The sequence below is a fragment of the Oryzias latipes genome, chromosome 10, assembly GCF_002234675.1.
Source record: "Oryzias latipes chromosome 10, ASM223467v1".
NCBI lineage: Eukaryota > Metazoa > Chordata > Actinopteri > Beloniformes > Adrianichthyidae > Oryzias > Oryzias latipes.
This window is the reverse complement of record NC_019868.2, coordinates 10,048,201-10,069,347: the sequence shown is the minus strand read 5'-3', so window position 1 is coordinate 10,069,347 and position 21,147 is coordinate 10,048,201. Positions and strand designations below refer to the sequence as shown.

At 38.9% G+C, this 21,147-nt stretch overlaps 1 protein-coding gene across 1 annotated transcript in view; it reads left to right on the top strand.

Moving 5' to 3' along the window:
• The first annotated feature begins 884 nt into the window (after positions 1 to 884).
• zdhhc9 (zinc finger DHHC-type containing 9) overlaps positions 885 to 21,147 on the top strand; it is a 29,367-nt gene continuing 9,104 nt past the window's right edge. The window contains exons 1-5 of the mRNA XM_023959015.1: positions 885 to 1,886; positions 13,083 to 13,243; positions 18,400 to 18,558; positions 20,353 to 20,490; positions 20,665 to 20,713. Coding sequence (XP_023814783.1) covers positions 1,723 to 1,886; positions 13,083 to 13,243; positions 18,400 to 18,558; positions 20,353 to 20,490; positions 20,665 to 20,713 — 671 coding nt within the window. The 5' untranslated portion in view covers positions 885 to 1,722. The remainder of the gene's footprint in view (positions 1,887 to 13,082; positions 13,244 to 18,399; positions 18,559 to 20,352; positions 20,491 to 20,664; positions 20,714 to 21,147) is intronic.

Here is a 21,147-nt window from a genome sequence, read left to right as displayed (position 1 = left end):
TTGACCCATGAAAATTAAAAATTGTGCACTCACCTCAGGATTTTTTTGTCTGCATGCTGAATAAAGACTAAAGACAGGTTGATATAAAAGTTGTACCACAGAATCATGTAGTGTGTCTAGAAAAGATATTGCCACAAACAGCCCCGGGCTCCCCCACTTCTATTCAGCAAACCCCATTTTAACTGTATTTTTTATTTTATTTTATTTATTCCATTCCATTGTTTTATGTTAGGATGAATATTTTGTCATAAGACTATGTTATACAGTTTTATTCTTTGAGTTGTTTGAGGAAAATGTTTTGACATGTTTGTGTGTTACAAGGTATACTGTGCTACTGAAATTTTGTACTAAAACATAATAATAATTATAGTAATAATAACTGAAAACAAAGAAACATGAATGGTCCTGACTACAACACATTCTCTCATGGCTTTCATTTACAGAAGAGTATATTTGTCACTTTCTGTGTTGTCAATATAATAGATTGATGCAACAAAGTCTTTGTGAAACATACACATCATGCTTTAAAACATGTTATAGTTTTCATTCTTACAGCTAACTCTATACAAAAAAGTAAAACAAACACACAAAAAAGTACAGTATTAAAATTATGAATATACTAATGACCACAACCACTGTTTAAAGAGACACAGTGAAAATGGATTAAACTCCAACTTAATGATGTCGTTCTTTAATTTATAAATTGAAGCCCAATTCTGTGAAGTAAAGTATATTTTTGGGTCATATATAAAAAACTTAAACGAAAAAGACAAATGAATCTAATGAAGTGTTTTGGCATGCTTTTGTGGTTTCTCTTTAATTTACATGTTAGAAATGACATGAATAGGTTGCACAACAAAACAAGTCCCCCCATTGTCTGATTAAAGCCAATTTATAAGACAATATCTCCAATTTTTCTTTAAAAACAAACAAATACAATACAATAGTATTTATTGCCTACATAGGCAGTTCAGTTCATGCGCAAAAAGGGAACAGAGATGGGAATGAAAAGAACAATGGAAGTGTGTTGACCATCAAACCTTATAAATCCATTTAATTTGGTTTCATATATGTTTGCCCTTCATTTTTTAGAACACATGTTCATAACAAGCTGCTCCTGAGAGGTGTTGAACGTGTCCTCCTTTGTTCGTCGGTGCTCCTCCACCTGTCCTGCCCCTTTAAGATGAGACATTTCAATCTAGGCGTGTTTCCTGCTTCCATTGACTAAAACAGAGCTGGCATCTGCAGGAGAAGGGGGAAAAAGCAGCAGACTGCCCAGCCACACACGCGGATCGTAGCTGCAAATCCAGAGGTCTTCATCTTTATTTCCTGATTGATCAGCTGCTGCAGCCTCAGTCCGTGGACGCGCTCCAGCTGACATGAATGTCAGGCGGTCAAGGTCCGCCGCCGTGCGCGCCGCTGCGGGAGGAGCCGCGGCGGGATCATCTCGCCGGGAAACATCTGTCGCAGTGGTTCGGCTGGATTTCTAACAACCTGCGGCTCCGACCGGACCGTGAGTGGATTAAAAGCTGCTGGGCTCGCGGCTGCGCGGACGCGGGGGGAGTGGATTAGAGAGCCCCGATGATGAGACTGCGACACTTTAAACCTCCAAAAATGATTTCCACTCGTCTGATTGCGCGCAAGTGCTGTTTATCACTCTGTTTGTCGTGACTGGTTAGAGGAACAATTAGAGCAATCAAACTCCAAGAATCAGCAGGAACCATGTCGGCGGTGATGATAACCAGAAAGGTGCGAAAATGGGAGAGGCTCCCGGGGAAGAACACCTTCTGCTGCGACGGGCGCGTGATGATGGCCCGCCAAAAGGGGGTCTTCTATCTGACCATGTTCCTCATCATGGGGACCTGCTCCCTCTTCTTTGCTTTCGAGTGAGTATTTTGCTTTTAAGACACAAAGCTCCCACCCCTGACCCGGATTTAGCCAGCCCCATCATGGGGTGCAGGTAGAATACAGGGGGGGGGGGGGGGGGGGGGTGTCCTGGTATACTGAGTTTGGGGTGTACTATCCCTCCAAGCCCCTAAAATTTCTATAAAACCATGCTGTGATCATTTCCGCTCATCTATCCATTTGTTCTCCTTTGACCTATTGGATATGTCTTATAGGTTATGTTGAACGTCCTCCTGACATTACCCTCTGCATTTACCGGGCTTGGGACAGGCACAAGCAGGTCACTAGTTTGTGTCCTGTTAAGGCTGCATTGATTGTTATTTTTCTCTCTGTCTATTTGTTCGTCTGTCCATCCTTACAGTTTTTGTCTCTCATTTTTACATCGTGTTGTACTTTTGTTTGCTGAACTATTTCTTTATTTGTTTTTGGTCATTTTGATTTTATTCGTTAATTTTGGATTTTTGCGCGCCATCACGTTTGGGGGGGGGAGGCAAGTCATTACACTTGGGGGGGCATTGCCCCTCCTTAGCCATGCCTATATCCAGCTTTGCTCCCCTTCATGAACCCAGTCTGCTATAGCTGTGGCTGACAGGAACTCAACCAATCGATTAATCAATAGAAATTCGATCCGCAGTCTCCTCCCTGTTGCTGGTCACTTTCAGAGAACCTTCAAGATTTCGGTAACTTGTTATTTAAAAACGTTGCTATGGGATCTACTAATTTATTGAACATTACAGAAATAGTTTTTGTTGTTGTTCAGTCAGCAGAAGTGGTCAAGATTTGGTTTTCCTAACATCCCTTTTATCCTAAAAAGTATCCTAATCCTGATCTTCATAACAAAAAAAGTACTTTTACATGTGGATGAACAAGTGTTAGAACTTTTTTTTGGGAAACTTGGGTTAAAGTCTTGATATTTTTCAAACAAATCATAATGCGGAATTTAAAGTGGTTTAAGTAACTTTATTTTGAAAGGCTTTTTTGAACCCCTTTCTTTTTTTTATTCACTTAAATTCTTACTTGGCCACCATTTACTAAGATTTTTGCTTCACGCCAACTTGGATCCTTCTTTTTTTTTTTACATCACCCCTGTGAAAGTAAAAGATGCCTCATAACTGATGACTATACCGAGTGGTTCAATATTTAATAATCTGGGCGTTCTGACTTGTGAGATTGAAAATCTGCTTTTTTTGTTGCATCAGCAGTTGTGGCTGGCTCATTATTCCAGCTAACACTTCCCACCTGCCCAGATGCATTATGGGAACCCATGGTTTATATCACTAAACTGCAAAGTACTGATCAATGTATACTACTTTTGCTCTTCATGTACTTTTCCTGGGTGCAGTTCTGCAGGTCCTGTACTTTGGCACAAACGGGAAACGGCTTCCTGTCTTGATTTTGCTCATGTGTACATCAAGACATTGTGAGCATTACAGCGAGGGAGATGCTCTTAAAACAGGGCTGGACCAACTCATTTATTTGTCCTGCATGTTAATGGCCTCTTGCTTTCCTTAGAGGTCGGACAGAAGGAGCTGTTGTCCGACTGGAAATGAGAGAGAGACGATAATGTTCATGCTGAGCATCAAGAGCTCTGAAAAAGCTTCGTGGTAATGGCTCGAGAGTCGTTTGCCACCATGTTCATAAAACAGTGGAACCTAATTATGGTGTGTAGGCGGAGGGTTATTAAAGTTAAGATAGGACTGTTAGGCTGCATTGGGATGATTGTCACGCTCACCATTGCATTGTAAATAGGTCTGAAATCTTTGTCAGAGTTTGGACTCCTGCAAAAAAGCTGCAGCTCTGTGCTCCTAAACTGTTCAACTGCATGTCTAGCCAAACCAGCTGGAGGTCAAATCCTGACTTGTTAGCTAAAAAAAGGACATTTTAAACTTCTTTTATTTTTAAAGTGTGACTACATCATTTTTCTGCCTTATCCTGAGGGATGATGGAGACTTCGATCGGGTGAACATGCTTGTATTAACTTGGAAAAGTCAGAGAATTAGCAGGAATGGTTGCCTTTTTGTGTGTGTGTATGTTTTTTTTTTGTCCCTGTCTTTGTCAGGCAACACAGCCCCATCCCAGCCTCCCATTTAAAGGCGCACTCCATTGGAAAATGATTTTTTGTTCTTTTTAAAGATGTTTTTGTGGCATTTTTGTCAGGATTAAAATGAAGATTTGTTTGTCTGTGTTTTCCCTGTCTGGGCTGGGATCTGGCTCAAAATTGTACGACTGGATTGCTCCTGTACTGCTCGCCATTTCTGTTATACTGAGAATATTTGCTTGGGGTTTGTGAGGGGCTGTAAGCTAGCTGGAGAGCGTATAAACAGATGGATAACCGGAAGTGGAGGCGGGAATACTGTATTCCAATAATCCCGCCATTTATAACCTAACCAGATTAAGATGTTGCACACATTGTCATTCCCCACCCATTTGCAAAGCAACCTTACAGTTACCCAAGAACCTGTATAACATGTTTTTGGATTGTTGGAAGCAAGAATGCCTGCAGAAAACCCACCAGTATACCAGAAGAACATGTAAACTTCAAACGGCCAGGGTTTTGAAACCAGATCAGTCTTCTGTGACTGCTGTGAGATGACCGTGCTAACCACGACACTGCCACTGTCGCATGTAAACCTTTTCAGGAAGCACATATTGTGATGTTTAAAGATGTAGGATACTATAACACGCAGTAGCTTTCAGTTTTAGTTTGGATCACTTCTATATCTCCTCCAACATGAAGGATTTTTGGAGATGTTCCGTCTGTATATAGATCAGGTTTAATGTGGTTTGGATTGAACCACAACAGGAAGTACTCTCCTTTGTTCTGGCCATCTTCTAATTAGCTCACTGTTTTTGGATTGGACCCAACGTTTTCTCAATACATAGAAACATAGAGAATGCATAGAACAGATGGAGAGGACATCTATAAACAGACAGAAAGTGTGGTTATGTTGTTTGGTCTGCAGTTTCAGGAGAAAGTATGCGCCCTTAGTGAATCCTTTAACCTTGTTTACATAAAAACACAGAAATCTACTGGATGTAAACAAGAGAAAACATTAAAACTGTTTTATGCAATGCGGTTTAATAGGTTTTTTTGTATTTTTGCTAAGCTGCTAAACTTGCTTAGTCACCTTGTAGTTGGGGAGGAGGTTTTTAAAAGCTTCCTGTTTATAAAAACTTGTGACAAAAGACTCGAATGGCAGCTGTTTCTGCATGATCAGAGCAAAATGGCCTCCCTGTGGACAGTTTTAGATACACCTGAATGGGTTAAACGGCCCAAAGCAGATACCACTCGCTTTTGTGGAGGTGGTTGGTGAAGATCAGTTAATCAGGGGCATTAAATCATGAGCACCTGGATAATGAAATGCATTGGAATAATTGATCATTAACAAGTGTGTGAAATGAGCTGCGCCGGGCTGCTTACTCCAGCTTTGATTCAAATAAAGAAGTCTGCCAAGAGTACAGGTTTTTTTCCCCCTACTTGTGCATTTTAGTTTGGGTTTTCTCAGTAAATATTGACTCAGGACAGTGGATTTGTGTTACAGTCCCACTCCGATCATCTTTCCATCCATTTTGAAAGCCCACCCAGTGTATTTGACACGTAACAAATAAGCTCTTTTTTCAAACATCTGCTTCTGATTTGCAACACTTTGAAGAAATACTCGGAAATGCAATTTTAAGATGAACGTTTTCTAAATGTGTCATCCATCATCAGAAAAAGGCCACGAGATGATGGTAAAAACAGCAAAAACACAATTTTTCCATGAAATGGGTCTTTGACACATGTTCATTGTGCCTGGATGTTGATTCCCCAGAACACTCAGACGGTTGTCGTCCGACTGGATGCAATATTTATGCAAAGTTTGTCATCAGAGATGTGTTTTTTACAGCCGTATTTATGTGCAGAAGATATTTTTTATCTTCCCTGAAAGCTGATAGTCAAACATATACCAGGCTTGCAGGAGTTGAATTGTCCCAAATTTAAATGTCATCTTTGTCCAGTTTTGGCGGAGGAGCACAGCTGAGGGGCTAAAGGAGTCTGTAATACAGCAAAGTGAAAGTTTAAAGGTGCTGCTACAAACAGTCATGTCAACTAGATGCTTAACATCGTCACAGAAAGACACTATATTGTAAAAGTAAAAGCATACCGGTACTCCTTTTTTTTAAGTTAATGCTCAAAAATGTAATATTCTGTCAGTTGTCCTCTTGTTGATTAAGTCATATCAAATTCCAAAATATTTCCATTTCAAAAAAAGGCACAGAAAGTATTGTATGCAGGAATGTTTCTTTTTTTTAGACTTAAAGTAAAAGTACGGATCTGTCGATTTACCAAGAAAAGAGGGTTTCAGGAAATGAACACAATTCCCGTAACACATTTTCATGATTTTGATTTTTTGTCTAAAGTATTTTAGAAATTTTAGACATAGGGATGCCAAAATTCTATGTTTAAAACTGAGCCCTGTATCATGCCCTTATCACTCGCAGCTTTATGCTTTCATTTTTTTGGTTTAAAATACAGAAGTGACTCACCTTTTTTTTTCAGCAGACTGCTAGCAATTGAAAACACTCCCTACTTTTAGGAACCAGCTTGATACAAAATGATGCTTTATTTTGAGTTTATGTACTACTGCGATGTTTCTGCTATTCCCCACATTAATAAAAAAAAAATCACACTTCTTGAGCATATTAAGACTTTTTGCTTTTTCAGAGCAGCACAATAGACACACTTAGAAAATGCACCAAGCCAATAGAGTAACAACCCGCCCTTCTGTGTGCTGCTGTCTTCCCATCTGCAGCGTGTTTGGTTTGCTAAAGTCAGTAAAATTAGTTACTAGTAACCTCCAGACATAATGGCTTCATAACATCCTGCAAAGTAAATGTGTCAAATCAAAACAAGGTCATTTGGGATGGGGTGGGGGCTCAATTGCAAATTATTTAAAAAAAATATGGAGTTTATTTTAGATCATGTTTAATATACATGTAAAAAAACTATGGTAAGATTTTTATTTCAAAATACATAAAAAAGTGTTGTCTTTGCACTTTAACACTGAGCAGACCTTCACACTTCGGTCCTCACATGTGCAGCTGTACTGCTTGATGCATTGCAGCATTAGCAGCAGAGCTCACATCTCTACTGTATTTCCAGCTGTCCGTAGCTGATGTAAGTCAAACTCTATGAGCTTCAAACTGTGGGCAAGCAGTGCGGAGCCGACGAATGCAAAGTCTATTTAAAACAATGTCACTGTGTAGGTGTGCCCAGCCCTGCTGTTGTCCTGCAGCTTTCACTGATCCCTTAATCCTTCTGTCAACCGGCATAGAGACGGTTTTCACATGTTTCTATATGTAAGGGTTTATTTTTTAGTTAATGACACCTGGATCAGTTAGGAATGCTTTTTACCCACCATGTTTGTATTTGTATCTTAAAAGCCAGATATAAAGTTGGGATAAAGAAACCAAAACCTGGAGAGGCATTGTGTCATCTGTCTGTCCACAGCAGGGTACCTGGCAAAGCATATGTGCATGTTGTGAGATGGATGATCATGCTAATCAGTGCTTATGCTGCTTCCATGCAGAAGGTGATGCGTTCAGTCAAACATGCTCTTGTCCTCTATTGTAAAGATGCTGCAGAATTGAGAAGTTGGGCCTGCAGAGAGAGAGCTGCTGCGGTCTGAGGAGATCTCACATCCGATCTATTAGCATCCGACCCCACCCTGTCTACCTCCTCAACCAATCAGGGGGCAGTATCCAACTGAGGCTAAATGAGCAATAACATGATTTATGCTCAGCGCAGAGTACATGCTCCATTTACAGTAACAGCAATCCTTGTGTTTTGTTCTCTGGAAGCTTCCCTGCCAGGAGGAGAGTGCATGTTCACCCACATCCTGTTCCATGCAGGGATGGGCGCTTCATATGTTCACGTTCTGCTTGCCTGATCTGAAAAAGATGCTCCTCTCTAGGAAATAAAAAGTGACTGATGTTTCTTTGATCATATTATTAAAACACTGGTTCTGCTTTTACCCCCAAGAATATTCTTTGATGCAACAGCTGTGATCAAAGCTTTAATCCCAACGGAAGGTCCGTGACCCCTGGCTTTAATGCTCCGCCTCTCAAATGGCATTTAAATGTTGCATAAGAAGGAAAAACAGAAATGGACAGCAGATTTTAAACCGTGAGGTTGATCGGGCACAATTTGCACAACAGAAGAATCATCAAATTTCTGGGTTTAGTGTAAATCATCCTTATTGAACTCCATATCCTTTTACTATGCTGTCAGTTCTCTGCTACAAGGAAAAGTGGAGGATTTGAAAGAGTTTATAATAATTGTATTATTTTTGCTGATATCCCTTATGCCTAAATGTTCCAACATGTGTTCCTTTTCATCAATGTCTGATGGTCAGTATTTAATATTAAACCTTTTGTTTTCTTTCATTGAAGGAATAACAATGTGAGCGTGTTATAGAAGGCGCTCAACACGGGTTTCTGAATGCAAGTATACCTCAGGTGTTCACACTGGACAAGCAGGGACGGGCTTCTTTTTTCTTATTCTACTGTTTACTAGTGCATGTCTGCCACCTACAGTTGGAAGAGGCTTGGTGGGAAATGTTGAAAGTGCTGCACAAACCACAGTTATTAATTTCTACTTCATGATCAATTTTCAAACAGTTGGCAATTTTATCAAATTAAAGGGGATTCAATCCATATGTCACCACCAAATCATAGTCCCTGATTGATTAAAGTTCTACCTGATTCAACTGGCAACATGCGTTCAAGGGCCGTCCGTTTTGTACTTAGAGCCCTGCAAACAGTTGTAGAAACTTGTGTAGCTATGCGTGAACACGAGAGTTTTGAATGTGAAAGCCTGAAATGCGTGTTTCTGTCCATTCACATAGACTTTTAATTAAAGTTGCCACTTAAACGCGCATTGCCAAGGGTGGTGTGAACGTAGCTTCACACCTATGTCCTGGTCATTCAAGTTCATTATCTATTAAATTAAAAGTGAGTATTGTGTTTTAGGTGAACTATGTCAGAATTGGTTTATAAGCGGCTTTATTATAAAATAATGAACATTGATTTTAAGGTAATGGTAAAATCAAATTAGAATGATTTTTTTGTTAAATGTTCAGCCCTACAGAAAATCTGCAAGTCAACAACTTAAAAGATTCTGAAAAAAAATCCAGGAAATGAGTGTAATGATCCCAGCTAACAAGATCTAAGCCCAAACCTCTCCACCAATCTTAAAATGGGCACAAAGAGGAGATACAACTCATTTATTGAGGAAAATTTTACAAGTGCAGGCCAGCAGATTATTCAGGCAAACAGCTCTTTAAAAACAAAGAAAAGCTAGACAGAAAGAAAAGCATGAGTGAGTTTTATCTGATTTCCCTTTGGATGAGAATATTTTTTCTTGTAACACAGAGACTGCTTAAATCCAGCTTTATTTTTTAAAGCTATTTTTAAACACAGCATCCCTCCTTAACCAGCAGAGGAAATGGTTCACCCCCAGGAAGGATGTGACCATTGGGGGAGTTTGATGGGAAGTGATGATAGTGTGGCTCCAAAACCTTCCAGTGATTATGAGAATTGCTTCCATGGACGGGCCTCGTTTCCTCTGCCTGAGACCTGCTCTGCGCTGTTTCTGCAGCCACCGAAGCAGCAGCTTTACAGTGGAAACTCCTATCGATCTGAGCTCTGCGCCTCGTTTTCATTAGTAAGAAGAACGGTAGACGGAGCAGAAAAACTCCTCCAGCCAGGCACACTGCTGTTTTCTGGATGTCAGTATTGTGCAGGCATGCTGATATACCTGTTCCTGATAGACTTTGTTCTCTTTTATGCCGTGCTGACTGGCACTTGTTTACTCAGCCTGCTCTTTCAAACATCCTTTCAGCTGTGTGTTTGACAAGAGTGAGCCATAACGAGACTGAGCACAGTTGTTGCTAAAAGATGGAAGTGTCTGTGGTATAGAAATGAAAAAAAAAAAACACAATCAGGTTGATCACAAACTTAAGATTGAGGAATTTCTCACTTATCGTAACAGGGGCAACTTTATTTTAGACCATTGGCCAAAGAATTTCTCCTGATAGACATAGGCTCTGTGTTAATGACTAAAAGCATTAATGAAACGCTTGGATCTTTACTTACTGGCCACTGTATTGGGTACACCTGTCCAACTGCTCATGAATGCCCATTTCTAATCACCCAGTCACATGGCAGCAACTCACCGGGTGCCACTCCTGTCAGCTAAGAACAGGAAACTGAGGCTACAATTCACACAGGCTCACCGAAATTGGACAATAGAAAATTGGAAAACCGTTGCCTGGTCTAATAAGTCTCTATTTCTGCTGCCACATTCAGATGGTAGAGTTAAAATTTGGCGTCAACAACATGAAAGCATGGATCTATCCCGCCTTGTATCAATGGTTCAGGCTGGTGCTGGAAGTGTCATGAAATGGGGGATTTTTGTGGCACATTATAGGCCCCTTATTACCAATTGAGAATGGTTACAATGCAACAGCCTACCTGAGTATTGTTGCAGACCATGTCCATCCCATTATGACCACATTGTACCATCTTCTGATGACTACCTCCAGCAGGATAACGAGCTGGAATCATCTCAGACTGGTTTCTTGAAAATGGACTCAAATGACCTCTACAGTCACCAGATCCTAACCCATTAGATCCCCTTTGGGATGTGGTGGAACGAGAGATTGGCATCATGGATGTGCTGCTGACAAATCTGCAGCAACTGTGTGATGATATCATGACAATATGGGCCAAACTCTCTGAGGAATGTTTCTAGTACCTTGTTGAATCTGTGCCACCAAGGATTAAGACAGTTCTGAGGGCAAAAGTAGGTCCAACCCAGTATTAGCAAGGTGTAACTTAAGCTTAAAAACTACCTTGTAGTTTTCTTAGCCATATATTCTGAAAATCATGCCATAACACGATACACAGAAACTTCCTGAAATGTGATCGAAGGAATACAGGCTCATTAAACAACTTTTAGCTTGACACACATTCCATTTCACTGTTTTCCAGACAGTCTTTGTGTCATAAACATAAGTGACTCCTCATCACTGCAGCTAGCATCCTCTGAGTTAAAGCACACATGGCACGTCTCCTTGCCATTAACCGCTTTGCAGCATGCCTCCGCCGTACCAAAGCAACAAGTAAAAAGTGCTGTTCCCGACTTTCAAAACTGATAATTGAAATATAAAGTTTTAACAAGTTAACTGTCCTGATAAGAATTGTAAAGCGCAGCAAGTGCGTCTTTCTCTTGTTGTTTTGACCCGCTCTCGTAGTCCCTGCCCAATGACTGAAGAGATCTTTAGTCACATGGTTTTGTTTACAAGCTTATGTCTGTAACTTTGGTCTGCTTGATGGAAGTCTGAATACAGACCAAACCCCATTTTCGGGACTTGATCCAGAACAAATTAAGGAGATTTGATTCGGAACAAAGGATTTTTCCAGTCTGAATACACTCTAAGTATTAATAGGAGCATGCTGTGAGCTTTGTTGCTGCTGCAGGCTGCCGCAGCAGTTTATACTGCAGCTCACATCTGTCACTAAGCAGCAAGCGGTTCTGAAGGAGCCCTGCTGGTTCTGAGCACAACGGGCTGGAATACAGTGCTCTGGTAATGTCCCTTCATTCATCCTCTGGACCATGGGAGTGTGGCCCAGTTTTGTTTAGGTTTTCCAAAGGAAGGGCAGCTCTCAGAGTGCATGATCTCATGCTCAAAACAGCAGTGAGAAAGATCTATGGAATTGTCATAGAGTGCCCTGCACACACAGACACACTCACAGAGAGCTCTCATATTTCTGTGTCTTCTGTCATTGTGCCTTGCTGTGATGTAGAAACTTAAAGCTTTTCAAATCTCACTGGAGGTTTCAGATTTCTTATTTTGTAACCAGAGGTTCAGACTGTCATATCACATTGTGATATGAAACAAAACAAAGCAAAAAGACACAGAAAAATCAAACTGGAGATGCCAGTGTAAGAAGATTCTTTAGGTTTTAAAAAAACTGATCAGTGATCGGGGCACTGCTGGAGTTTTTTCAGGTTCTGGGGCACAAATGTTATGGATGGGAGCCCTCCAACCAACATTTATTATTCCTTCAATAATTATAAAAAAAAACTAATCCTACATCAAAATTATGCAATATTACCTTTTTTATTTTAAATCAAATAAGCCAACATCTCTTTAAAGTAATATAAACACTGAACAAAGAATTACTGCAAATGTTTCACTGCTAAAAGCAGTCATCAGTGTTTGAAGTGCAAAAGTTTACATGTATTCCAAAAAACCTTCAAGATATCACTGGTGAAACTTTACAAGGTTAGAAATGATCAATAAAAACAAATAAGCAAATGTCACGTCTGAGGTGCTATACAAAAGGCAATGTAAATGTTTAGAGGAAAAAGAAAGTAAATAGAAATTTGCACAACATAAGGTGTTGTAAGAAGGGGTGGGATCACACAAGATTTTTCTTCTACCCACTCCTTTTTAAGCACAATGTCTTGTTTTATCTGTCTATTTTTAACTCTTGTGTTTATTTTCATTTTGTGTTTGAAAAAATAATGATGATGCATCATGAATACATATTTAAAATGAATGAAAACGTTGCCATAGAGAAGTATTAGAGTTACTGATGAAGAGGCAACATATTTACAACATTTTTATGCGCCATTTAAAAAAAAAAAAGTATTTGGAGCAAGGCCAGGAAGTAATCTGGCCTCACAGCACAAATAATGACACTTAACTTGTGGTTCCAAATACCTTTTTTGCCTTAATGATTAGTTTCCATGACAGCTGCACCTTGTTACTTTCTTATTTTTCTTTTTTTGTGATCTAAATTTCATAAAATAAAGATGCAGCCTTTTATTCAAAAACTAACTGGTCCTCAGCTTTAGAATAGTCTAATTTCTGGCTCCCATTACAGGTTCCCATCAATGACATTTTTGGTAACGTTTGCTGGTCAGTATGGCAACAGCAACAGAGCTAGAAAATCGCTTGCAAATCAGCCCAATATAAACCAATGAGTCACATGATCACTCTCTATCTTGTATACGGTCTCTTCTTAGTCATTGAGAACCAAAAAGCATCTGGCTGCCTTGCTTGTTGTAACACAGAACCTGTGCTTCTGAGATGACTTTGACCAAAGTTTGACCTCTTGGTTTGCAGATGTCCATACCTGGCTGTCCATTTGTCCCCTGCCATCCCAGTCTTTGCTGTGCTGCTCTTCCTGTTTGTTATGGCCATGCTGCTGAGGACCAGCTTCAGTGATCCCGGGGTTCTGCCCAGGGCTCTTCCTGAGGAGGCTGCATTCATCGAAATGGAAATTGGTAACTAGACTCCTCATGTCTTTATTTCCTTCAAATCTTTTAGGTATGTTGTATAATAAAAAAAATACAATTTTTGTCAAATTTAGATCAATTTCTATCAATAATCTTGACTTGGGGCTGCAGTTTAATCAAAGTTGATTGCAAAACTTTTTTCCATTGCAGAATGTGGGTCACTGTACAAAGAAACCTTTGCTCAGTGACACAAGGAAAGAGAACTGCATGAATGTCAAAATGAGATAGAATCTGGCGTTTAGCTTATTTTCATTTTATTACCTTTTTACCATGATCATATTTCATTATGCTTTCGGGTTGCAGCAGGAAGATGATCCATTTGATTTTGAAGTATCAGTCATTTCTCTCTGGAAAAGTTTACTTATTTATTTATTTATTTATTTATTGTCCTGTCCAACAACTGAGCAGACAGATAGGAGCTGAAGGCCTCTTGTGTTGGGCAACCTTCTGGAAAACTGTTGATCTCCGAATGGGTGGTCAAGCCATCTGTCAGGCTAGACTTTTAAATAAAGCAGTAGATTAGAAAAGAAAATTATACTTCCTAAATACATAGAAATATTAGGCCTATTGGACTTTTTTATGTTGTTTCCATTGTCTGTAAAAACAATGGACAGCTCAACCCCTCCCTTCTCGTGTTCCCAAATAGAAAGTACTATTGCTTCCTGATACGGGCGCTGCCATGTTGAAACCAGACGACAGTAATTGGTCCTGGTCGCTCCGAGTCATTGTCAGATACAATGACTCGGAGCGACTGGGACCAATCACGGTCGACTGGTTTCAACATGGCAGCGCCCGTATCAGGAAGCAATGGTGCGGGACTTTTGCCTAATTTAGCATGTGCTGGAGGTAAGGCATTTTCTATGGGTGACATAATGCAGCGATTCTTCCATTGTTTTTACAGTATGTGGTTGTTTCCTTGCAAAAGGAAATCAACAAACTAGAAAAACTGTAAATAACCTAAGATATGTTCTTTGCTGATGGTAACGAAAACAAATTATGGAAAAAAATGTTGTTCACTGTTCAGTAAAGAGCAACAGATACAGTTGATGACTGGATTTTTTGTTAAAAGCTGACTTTATTTATATATAAAAATTGACCTTCTGCTGTTTAACCTACCGGGTAGGCATAAAGAGGTCTCTAAATAATCAGTTTGATTGGTCCATCAGTGTTGGAAGTGTAAACAGCCGCACAGGCTTCTTATTTGTTTCAATAATGTAGAAAAATGTCAGGCATATCTTTTTGAAACTGAGCTTGGCTTAAAGGCTCCCTTGTCCAGCACCGTTGAAGAGGTGCTGGTACGCTAAACAGATTCTTCTGGGTTTTTAGGAGGCCAGGCGTCATTTTTTGAAAGTAGGAGTGCTTCTTCTTTAGGTATGCAGAGCTACTGTTTGCTACCAAGCCTAATAAAACCACTCATACCAGTCTTTTATCTGCACCTATTCAAATGTGAAGTCAATGACTGGACTGGTGGCTCTTGATTTGTGAGCTGTTGCATCATCTGGTGAGATGTCTGCATGAAGTGACTTCCATGAATGTGTAATGAGGTGAAAAACAGTTTGGATTTAAGTATTTAGAAAGAATAAATTTTTCAGTGTATTGGACCTCAAATCATCAGGCTGCACAACCATTCCTGTTCATTTATTTATGCTTATGTTTCTTGCTTTTGAGGTTGTTCATTTTCATCTGTGCATGAACAAGTCTGTTTATCTGTAAAAGTCCAGTTTTTAAAAGACAACAATAGAACCTTTTTTTTCTTTGTGTGTTAAATTCAATTAATATTATGAATAAAACACCAGTTTTATAACCAAGGTCAACTCAAGATGGCAGAGAAAAAAACAACAACACAGCAGGAATAAAATATTCTTTAACATTAGCGCATGTACTCACAGTTGGAAGAGGCTTGGTGTGAAATGTCAAAGTGGTGCAAATCTGGTGAATCTTGCTCCAGGCTTTTTCTTTCACAGCTCTGTTCAGATTAATGAAAGACTTGTTGTCATATAATTCCATCCAGACACAAACCGCAATTATTAATTATTGATTCCATGATCAATTTTCATATGTTTGTCGGTTCTGTGAATTTAAGGGGATGTCATCCATACATCACTATCAAATCCAAGTCCCTGATTGGTCAAAGTTCAACTGGTTTAACTTTCAAAAAGTGTCTAATGGCAGTGAATGTACATTGAGCCTTTAACCTGACCTAAAAACTTATATAGCTACGCAAGAAGGTGAGAGTTTTGAATGCAGAAGCCCAGAACACGCATTTATGCGTGTTCACATACTTTTCATTGTAAGTTGTTGCTTGAATCCGTGTTGCCCATAGAGGTGTGAGCATAGCATAATGGCAAGAAAAATTAAAAAAAAAGACATATAGGTACACAAAGCAAAAATTTGGTGAAGTAAAAACAAAATAGACTAGTTAGTAATTAAATCATGAAAAGCTAATGGACCACAGAATGCAAATTAAGAAAAGGAGAAGAGCAACATTTTGACTTCCTGTTGTGTTTTTTTAAGCAGCTCCTTGGTGGCGCGTTACACAAGCATGTTGGCCCCTATTTATATTTTATATTCATTTTTTATTCATGTTTAAGATCAAAATTGCGCCCAATAAAGGAGTGGGCTGTTTACACAAAACTGTTGAATCTTCAGCTTAAAAACTGCATCTCTGAGCTCGCTCCGACAACTTTTGGGCTTGTTTTACCCAACCAAAATATGTGCTCATTTTTGTAAATTTTGGGATATATATATATATATATAGATATAGATCATATTCTGCCAGGATTATAGTGAGCTAACAGAAATGTCTTCAGATGTGGTAAATAAAACCAAAGTGGGGTGTCGTACATTCTTTGTCCATCCAAGTACACAGTCAGAATGCTGTTATGACCCAAACACAAAAGATTTTATTATATTTCAGCCACTATATTAGATTGGAGTCCAAACAAATTCTTTTCCACTTAGTTAAACTCCTTTGATGTTTGTTCTATTATTTCTTTAAGAGCTTTTTTCACTGGAGTGCATAAAGCTTTTGCAAAGAAGGACAAATTTGGTGAGGTGAAAATGTGTGAGGGCCAATGAATCAGCCTGCATTCTTTAAACTTAGAATAACATTGATTGCAATGAACTATTAAATGAAAATGTAATAGGAATGGATCTTTTTTATTAATTCACAGAAATACATCTAAATACATTTTTACTCAAATTACTGTGAATTGCATATTTGGAGACTAGAAATAAAAAAAAAGAAAATGTCTGTCTAGAAAAAAATAAATGCTTACTGTAAACTTTTAAATTCAAATCACTTGAAAAGGAAAATGAAAGAAAATAGTTATCTATTCAGAAGTACAAACCACTGTGGTTTTGAACACGAAAAAAATAAAAATAAATCTGTTCTTCTTGTTTGGCCCTTAAGGTTCTGAAGATCAAGAAGGCCCAGTGCCTCATTTGTGACGTAATTTTGCCAATCACAATCAAGAAATCATAAACACATGTTTTAAAAAGTGCTAGAGGCTGCATATTATTGATTTTATGACAGGAGCCAGGACATTTGAATGTGGGCTGCATTTAGCCCACGGGCTGGACTTTGGACATGCCTGTGTTATACGGTAACATTAATATTGCTGTGAGGATTGAGTTTGCTGAAACATGGAAGAGGAGCATGTTGATGAAGCTGCTGTAGCCCCAATAATCGGTCACCTCCTACAGTTACTACCCCTGAGAGGGACACTTAATATGGAAAGATGTAACCTCTTAGAGTACACAGAAAAGCTATAACAGATTAAGCCGTTCTACCTGAGGGACTGACATCATTTCCTATGAGTGATGAGTCATGAATTTATTGTCCGCTGGTGTATCCTGAGGGCCACTAATCCCACATTTTGTTGCTGCGAAATGTTAACATTTTTTTACACTTAGCAAAGACATTTCTGGACCTCCTCTTGCAAATTGTTCAATAAAAATACATAAATCTGTTAGCTTCATTTGTGCTGAAATTATACATTTTACAGAGCCAAGAGCTTAATAATAATCACGAATGCACTATATAGATACATTAAAATTTGCTCTTGTCCTCTCTGAACACTTTCCACAGCCTAACTGATCTGATTTCCACAAACGCCACATCTTTTTTTTATCTTAATGCATCCCCAGATAATCAAATGAGCACGCCTGCTCTTTTCCATTAACTCCACAACAGTGCCCGCTCACTGCAGCATGTTATTGGGAAATCTGCACTGCCGTAACTCCCCTGAGAGATCCCAGCCAGCAACGCTGTGAACGTTAGCATTTTTTCCAGCTCCTATAGTGTAACATAATCGCTTAAGTCTCAGATGAGGTTGCATCATGATGTAGTTAGAACTGTTGATTTACACCAAGAAGGTGTCAGTTGAATTCCCAGCTATGGCTTTTCTGTGTGGAAATTCTGCCAGATCGTGTGATCTTAATACAGTGAACTGGACAAAAATTAAGAAATGAAGAAAATTTGAACTTTCCAAAGGAAATCTCAGATCAGAAGCTGCGTGATGAGTTGTTTGAGGATTGAATCTGAACTATGGTTGTGTTGAGGCATTCAGGTAAAACCCAAATACAACTAAAAGCACACGGAGTAATAGGCTCCTTTCACTGCGCTGCAGGACAGAGCGCTTTAAGAACTAATTTGTCCCTACAGCTATCAGGCTGTTTAATGAACCTGCCTGATATGAACTGATATTATTTTGTGAACTGTCTTTTTACTGTTGTTTGTTGTGTGTGGTTGTGTGTTTTGCTACCGGACACCTGAATTTCTCCTTTGGGATATTAATAAAGTTTATATCTATCTATCTATCTATCTATCTAAAATTAATGATGCAAAATACTTTTAAAAAATAAAAAAATGGGGCACAGCAGGGACTTTACATAAATGCATTATTATATAAACTCCATGTTATTAACTTTGTCAAGGATGGAAGTGCTTAAAGATTGGCTTTTAGATGTCTTAATGCTTCTTAAGCCATCTAAAATTAAGTGTTTGATGAACTATATTGCACAAGGCCAAATATTAATTATAAAAAAAGAAAACCAAAGTGCAGGTTAGTTCAACAGGACATCCTTCCTTTGATATTTTGTTGTAATCTATAACCAGTTTTCAATATCGCTTTTTTTTGTAGAAGCTGCCAATGGGAACGTCCCTGCTGGACAGCGACCCCCACCTCGGATCCGTAATGTTCAGATCAACAACCAGATCGTCAAGCTCAAGTACTGTTACACGTGCAAGATCTTCCGCCCGCCACGAGCGTCTCACTGCAGCATCTGTGACAACTGCGTTGGTACGACTTTCAATGTGATACCCTGCCCGTAGACAACAAAACAACTGCTGCACATTAAAAATAAAAAAGATTCACAGAAATAGAAAAGGGAGTGAGGTTTGACAGAAAAGAATAACTTGAATTATGTCTTTTTGTCAAAGTTATGCAATTATTCAAATAGTTCTTATAAATAGACCCAAAGGTAAGCTTGAAAGTCACAAACTGAATAAAAAAATCTTTGAAGGAGCTTTTTTTTGTTTTGAAGGCTTGTAAAAAGCATCTCTGAACTCTGCAGTGTTGCAGGGATTGAAGTTCCTGATGCCCGAGGAATGTGTTTGAGTCATGGCTGAGATGAGAGCAGACAGAGGCACCTCAGTGAGGAATAAATGCTCAGTCATGATAAACACTGCCTCGTCTGTGTCCACCTGCGCTCTACACATAGGCCAACTGCACTTTCAAAAGTACAGATTTAAACATGCAACAATACACATACATGTATACAAAAGACTTACCGTAGTTGAGTTGAGTTTCTAATCAATCCGTTACTTTCAGCCTAAATAAAGACATAACAGAGGAAAAGATAATGATACTGTAGCACTTTATGCTATGCGGAACTTTACAATAAATATGAATATTCATCATACAGAGTATCATAATGTCTGTCAGTAGTAAAAACAAACAAACATTTGAAGTAGTATTTAAAATCCTTTCTGCCTTAAATTGTTTAAAAAATATGCTTTGTTACTCTGATTAAAGAGCTGGAGTGAGCGTTAAAATAGGAGACCTGAATGCACACACACTCTTCTTTAATTCAACTTTATGATTATAATTTCAGTATGCATGGACTTTGAGGCCTTGCTTGGTTTTGTGACATCGAGGATCATGATCACTAGCTATCCCACTTAAGAGAGGATACAGTTTCATATTGATGCTGGCTGTAGTGCATCATGTTAGGGCAGAGGATCAATGCTTTTACTGCTCTAATGTAGAATCTGTCCTGTACCCATCCAGAGAGAGAAAAACAGCTTTTCTTTTTTTGTCATTGATAGATGGTTAAATCTCACTGCACTTTGATTATTGGCAACCAAAATATCCACAGAGATAAGAATCAGAAGCTGGAAAGAAGCATCAAGAAGTGACAGCATCTTAAAAGAATTCACAGATTATCAAACATTTTTTTACCTGGAAGGTAAAGGTTGATTTTTAAGAAAGGGACTTTCTACTTTTTTTTTTTATATCAATTGTTATAATGGAAGTCCTGCTTATAGTGGGGTGACAGTGAACCTTCATGTCGACAGTCACCTTCTAAAATGTTCAATAGTTGTCTCTGCTTTGATTTAAAAATATATATTACCGTACTGCATAGTTCCTAATTGGCAACTTTTTTGTTTTGTTTATAAGCCATAAATAGAAAAAAGCTCTTGTACACCTGAGGTTTTAGAGGATTTACTCAGGAACTTAAGGTTAAGTGAAAATTTTATTCCTTTTTCAGGTTTCTTCCTGTGGGAATGATCAAATTTATTACCAACGTTTATGTTAATTCCTCCAGGAGAAGGACTAAGATGGTGCTCAGTATTTTAGTTAGTGTCTACATTTGTTGGTTCTGTACATTATTTATCTGAGTTGACCTTTCCCCCTATGCCCTGCTCAAGTCGGGCTTTACTCCAAAGGAATAAAACAGGAACAGATGAAGAGGCAGTGTTTGCTATATTTATACCACAGATGTGCAGGAGCTGACACAGAAAGCGGCCTCTTTCTAAAACATGTCTATTTTTAATCCACTGGAGTTCTAAAATTGTTCGTTTTCCTTGTCAGACCGTTTTGATCACCACTGTCCTTGGGTTGGAAACTGCGTGGGCAAAAGGAACTACAGATACTTCTACCTGTTCACACTTTCCCTCTCCCTGCTCACCATCTACATATTCGCCTTTGACATTGTCCACGTGGTCATGCGTGAGTATCCCTTTATCTGTGAAAATAACAATTACAGACTATGTGGCAAAACAGGAAGAGCGAACTGTGACTCAAGCTCAACAGAGACTCCAGTTTGTCGTGTTAGTCTGCGTGGCCTCAGCAAACCTATAAATGCAGAGTTGTGACTTCTCGTCTGTGTTCTCTCACACACAGGTTCAGTGGATAAAGGCTTTCTGAACACTTTACAGGAAACACCTGGAACATATCCTTTGAGTGTGTTTGACAGCTGTCACTAAACAGTTTGCACTGTGCTGTCGTCTCACCTCAGTGCAGTTGAAGCTCAAAGCTCAGGCTCATTTCTTTGTTGTTTGGGTCCAAAGGTTTCTGGTTTATGTGGCACTTCAGGTGAAAACTGCTCTTTACTGCCCCTAATGCCTCAATCACTTCTGATTGTATCTTATTTGACTGAAAGCTCTGTTATATAATACCTATTTTTTGTGTGAATAATATGTTATGCAGGAAAAACAACATTTAATGGGTGAGCAGAACAGAAAAGCCACAGATCTCTTTTATCCTTGTAATTTCAAAATTGATTGAATTTAACTCTGATTTGCTTATAGTAACGTCAAACCACCAGAGTGACAGCAAACAAACAAACCAAAAAAAAAAAAAAAAAATGCAAACATTTAAAAATCA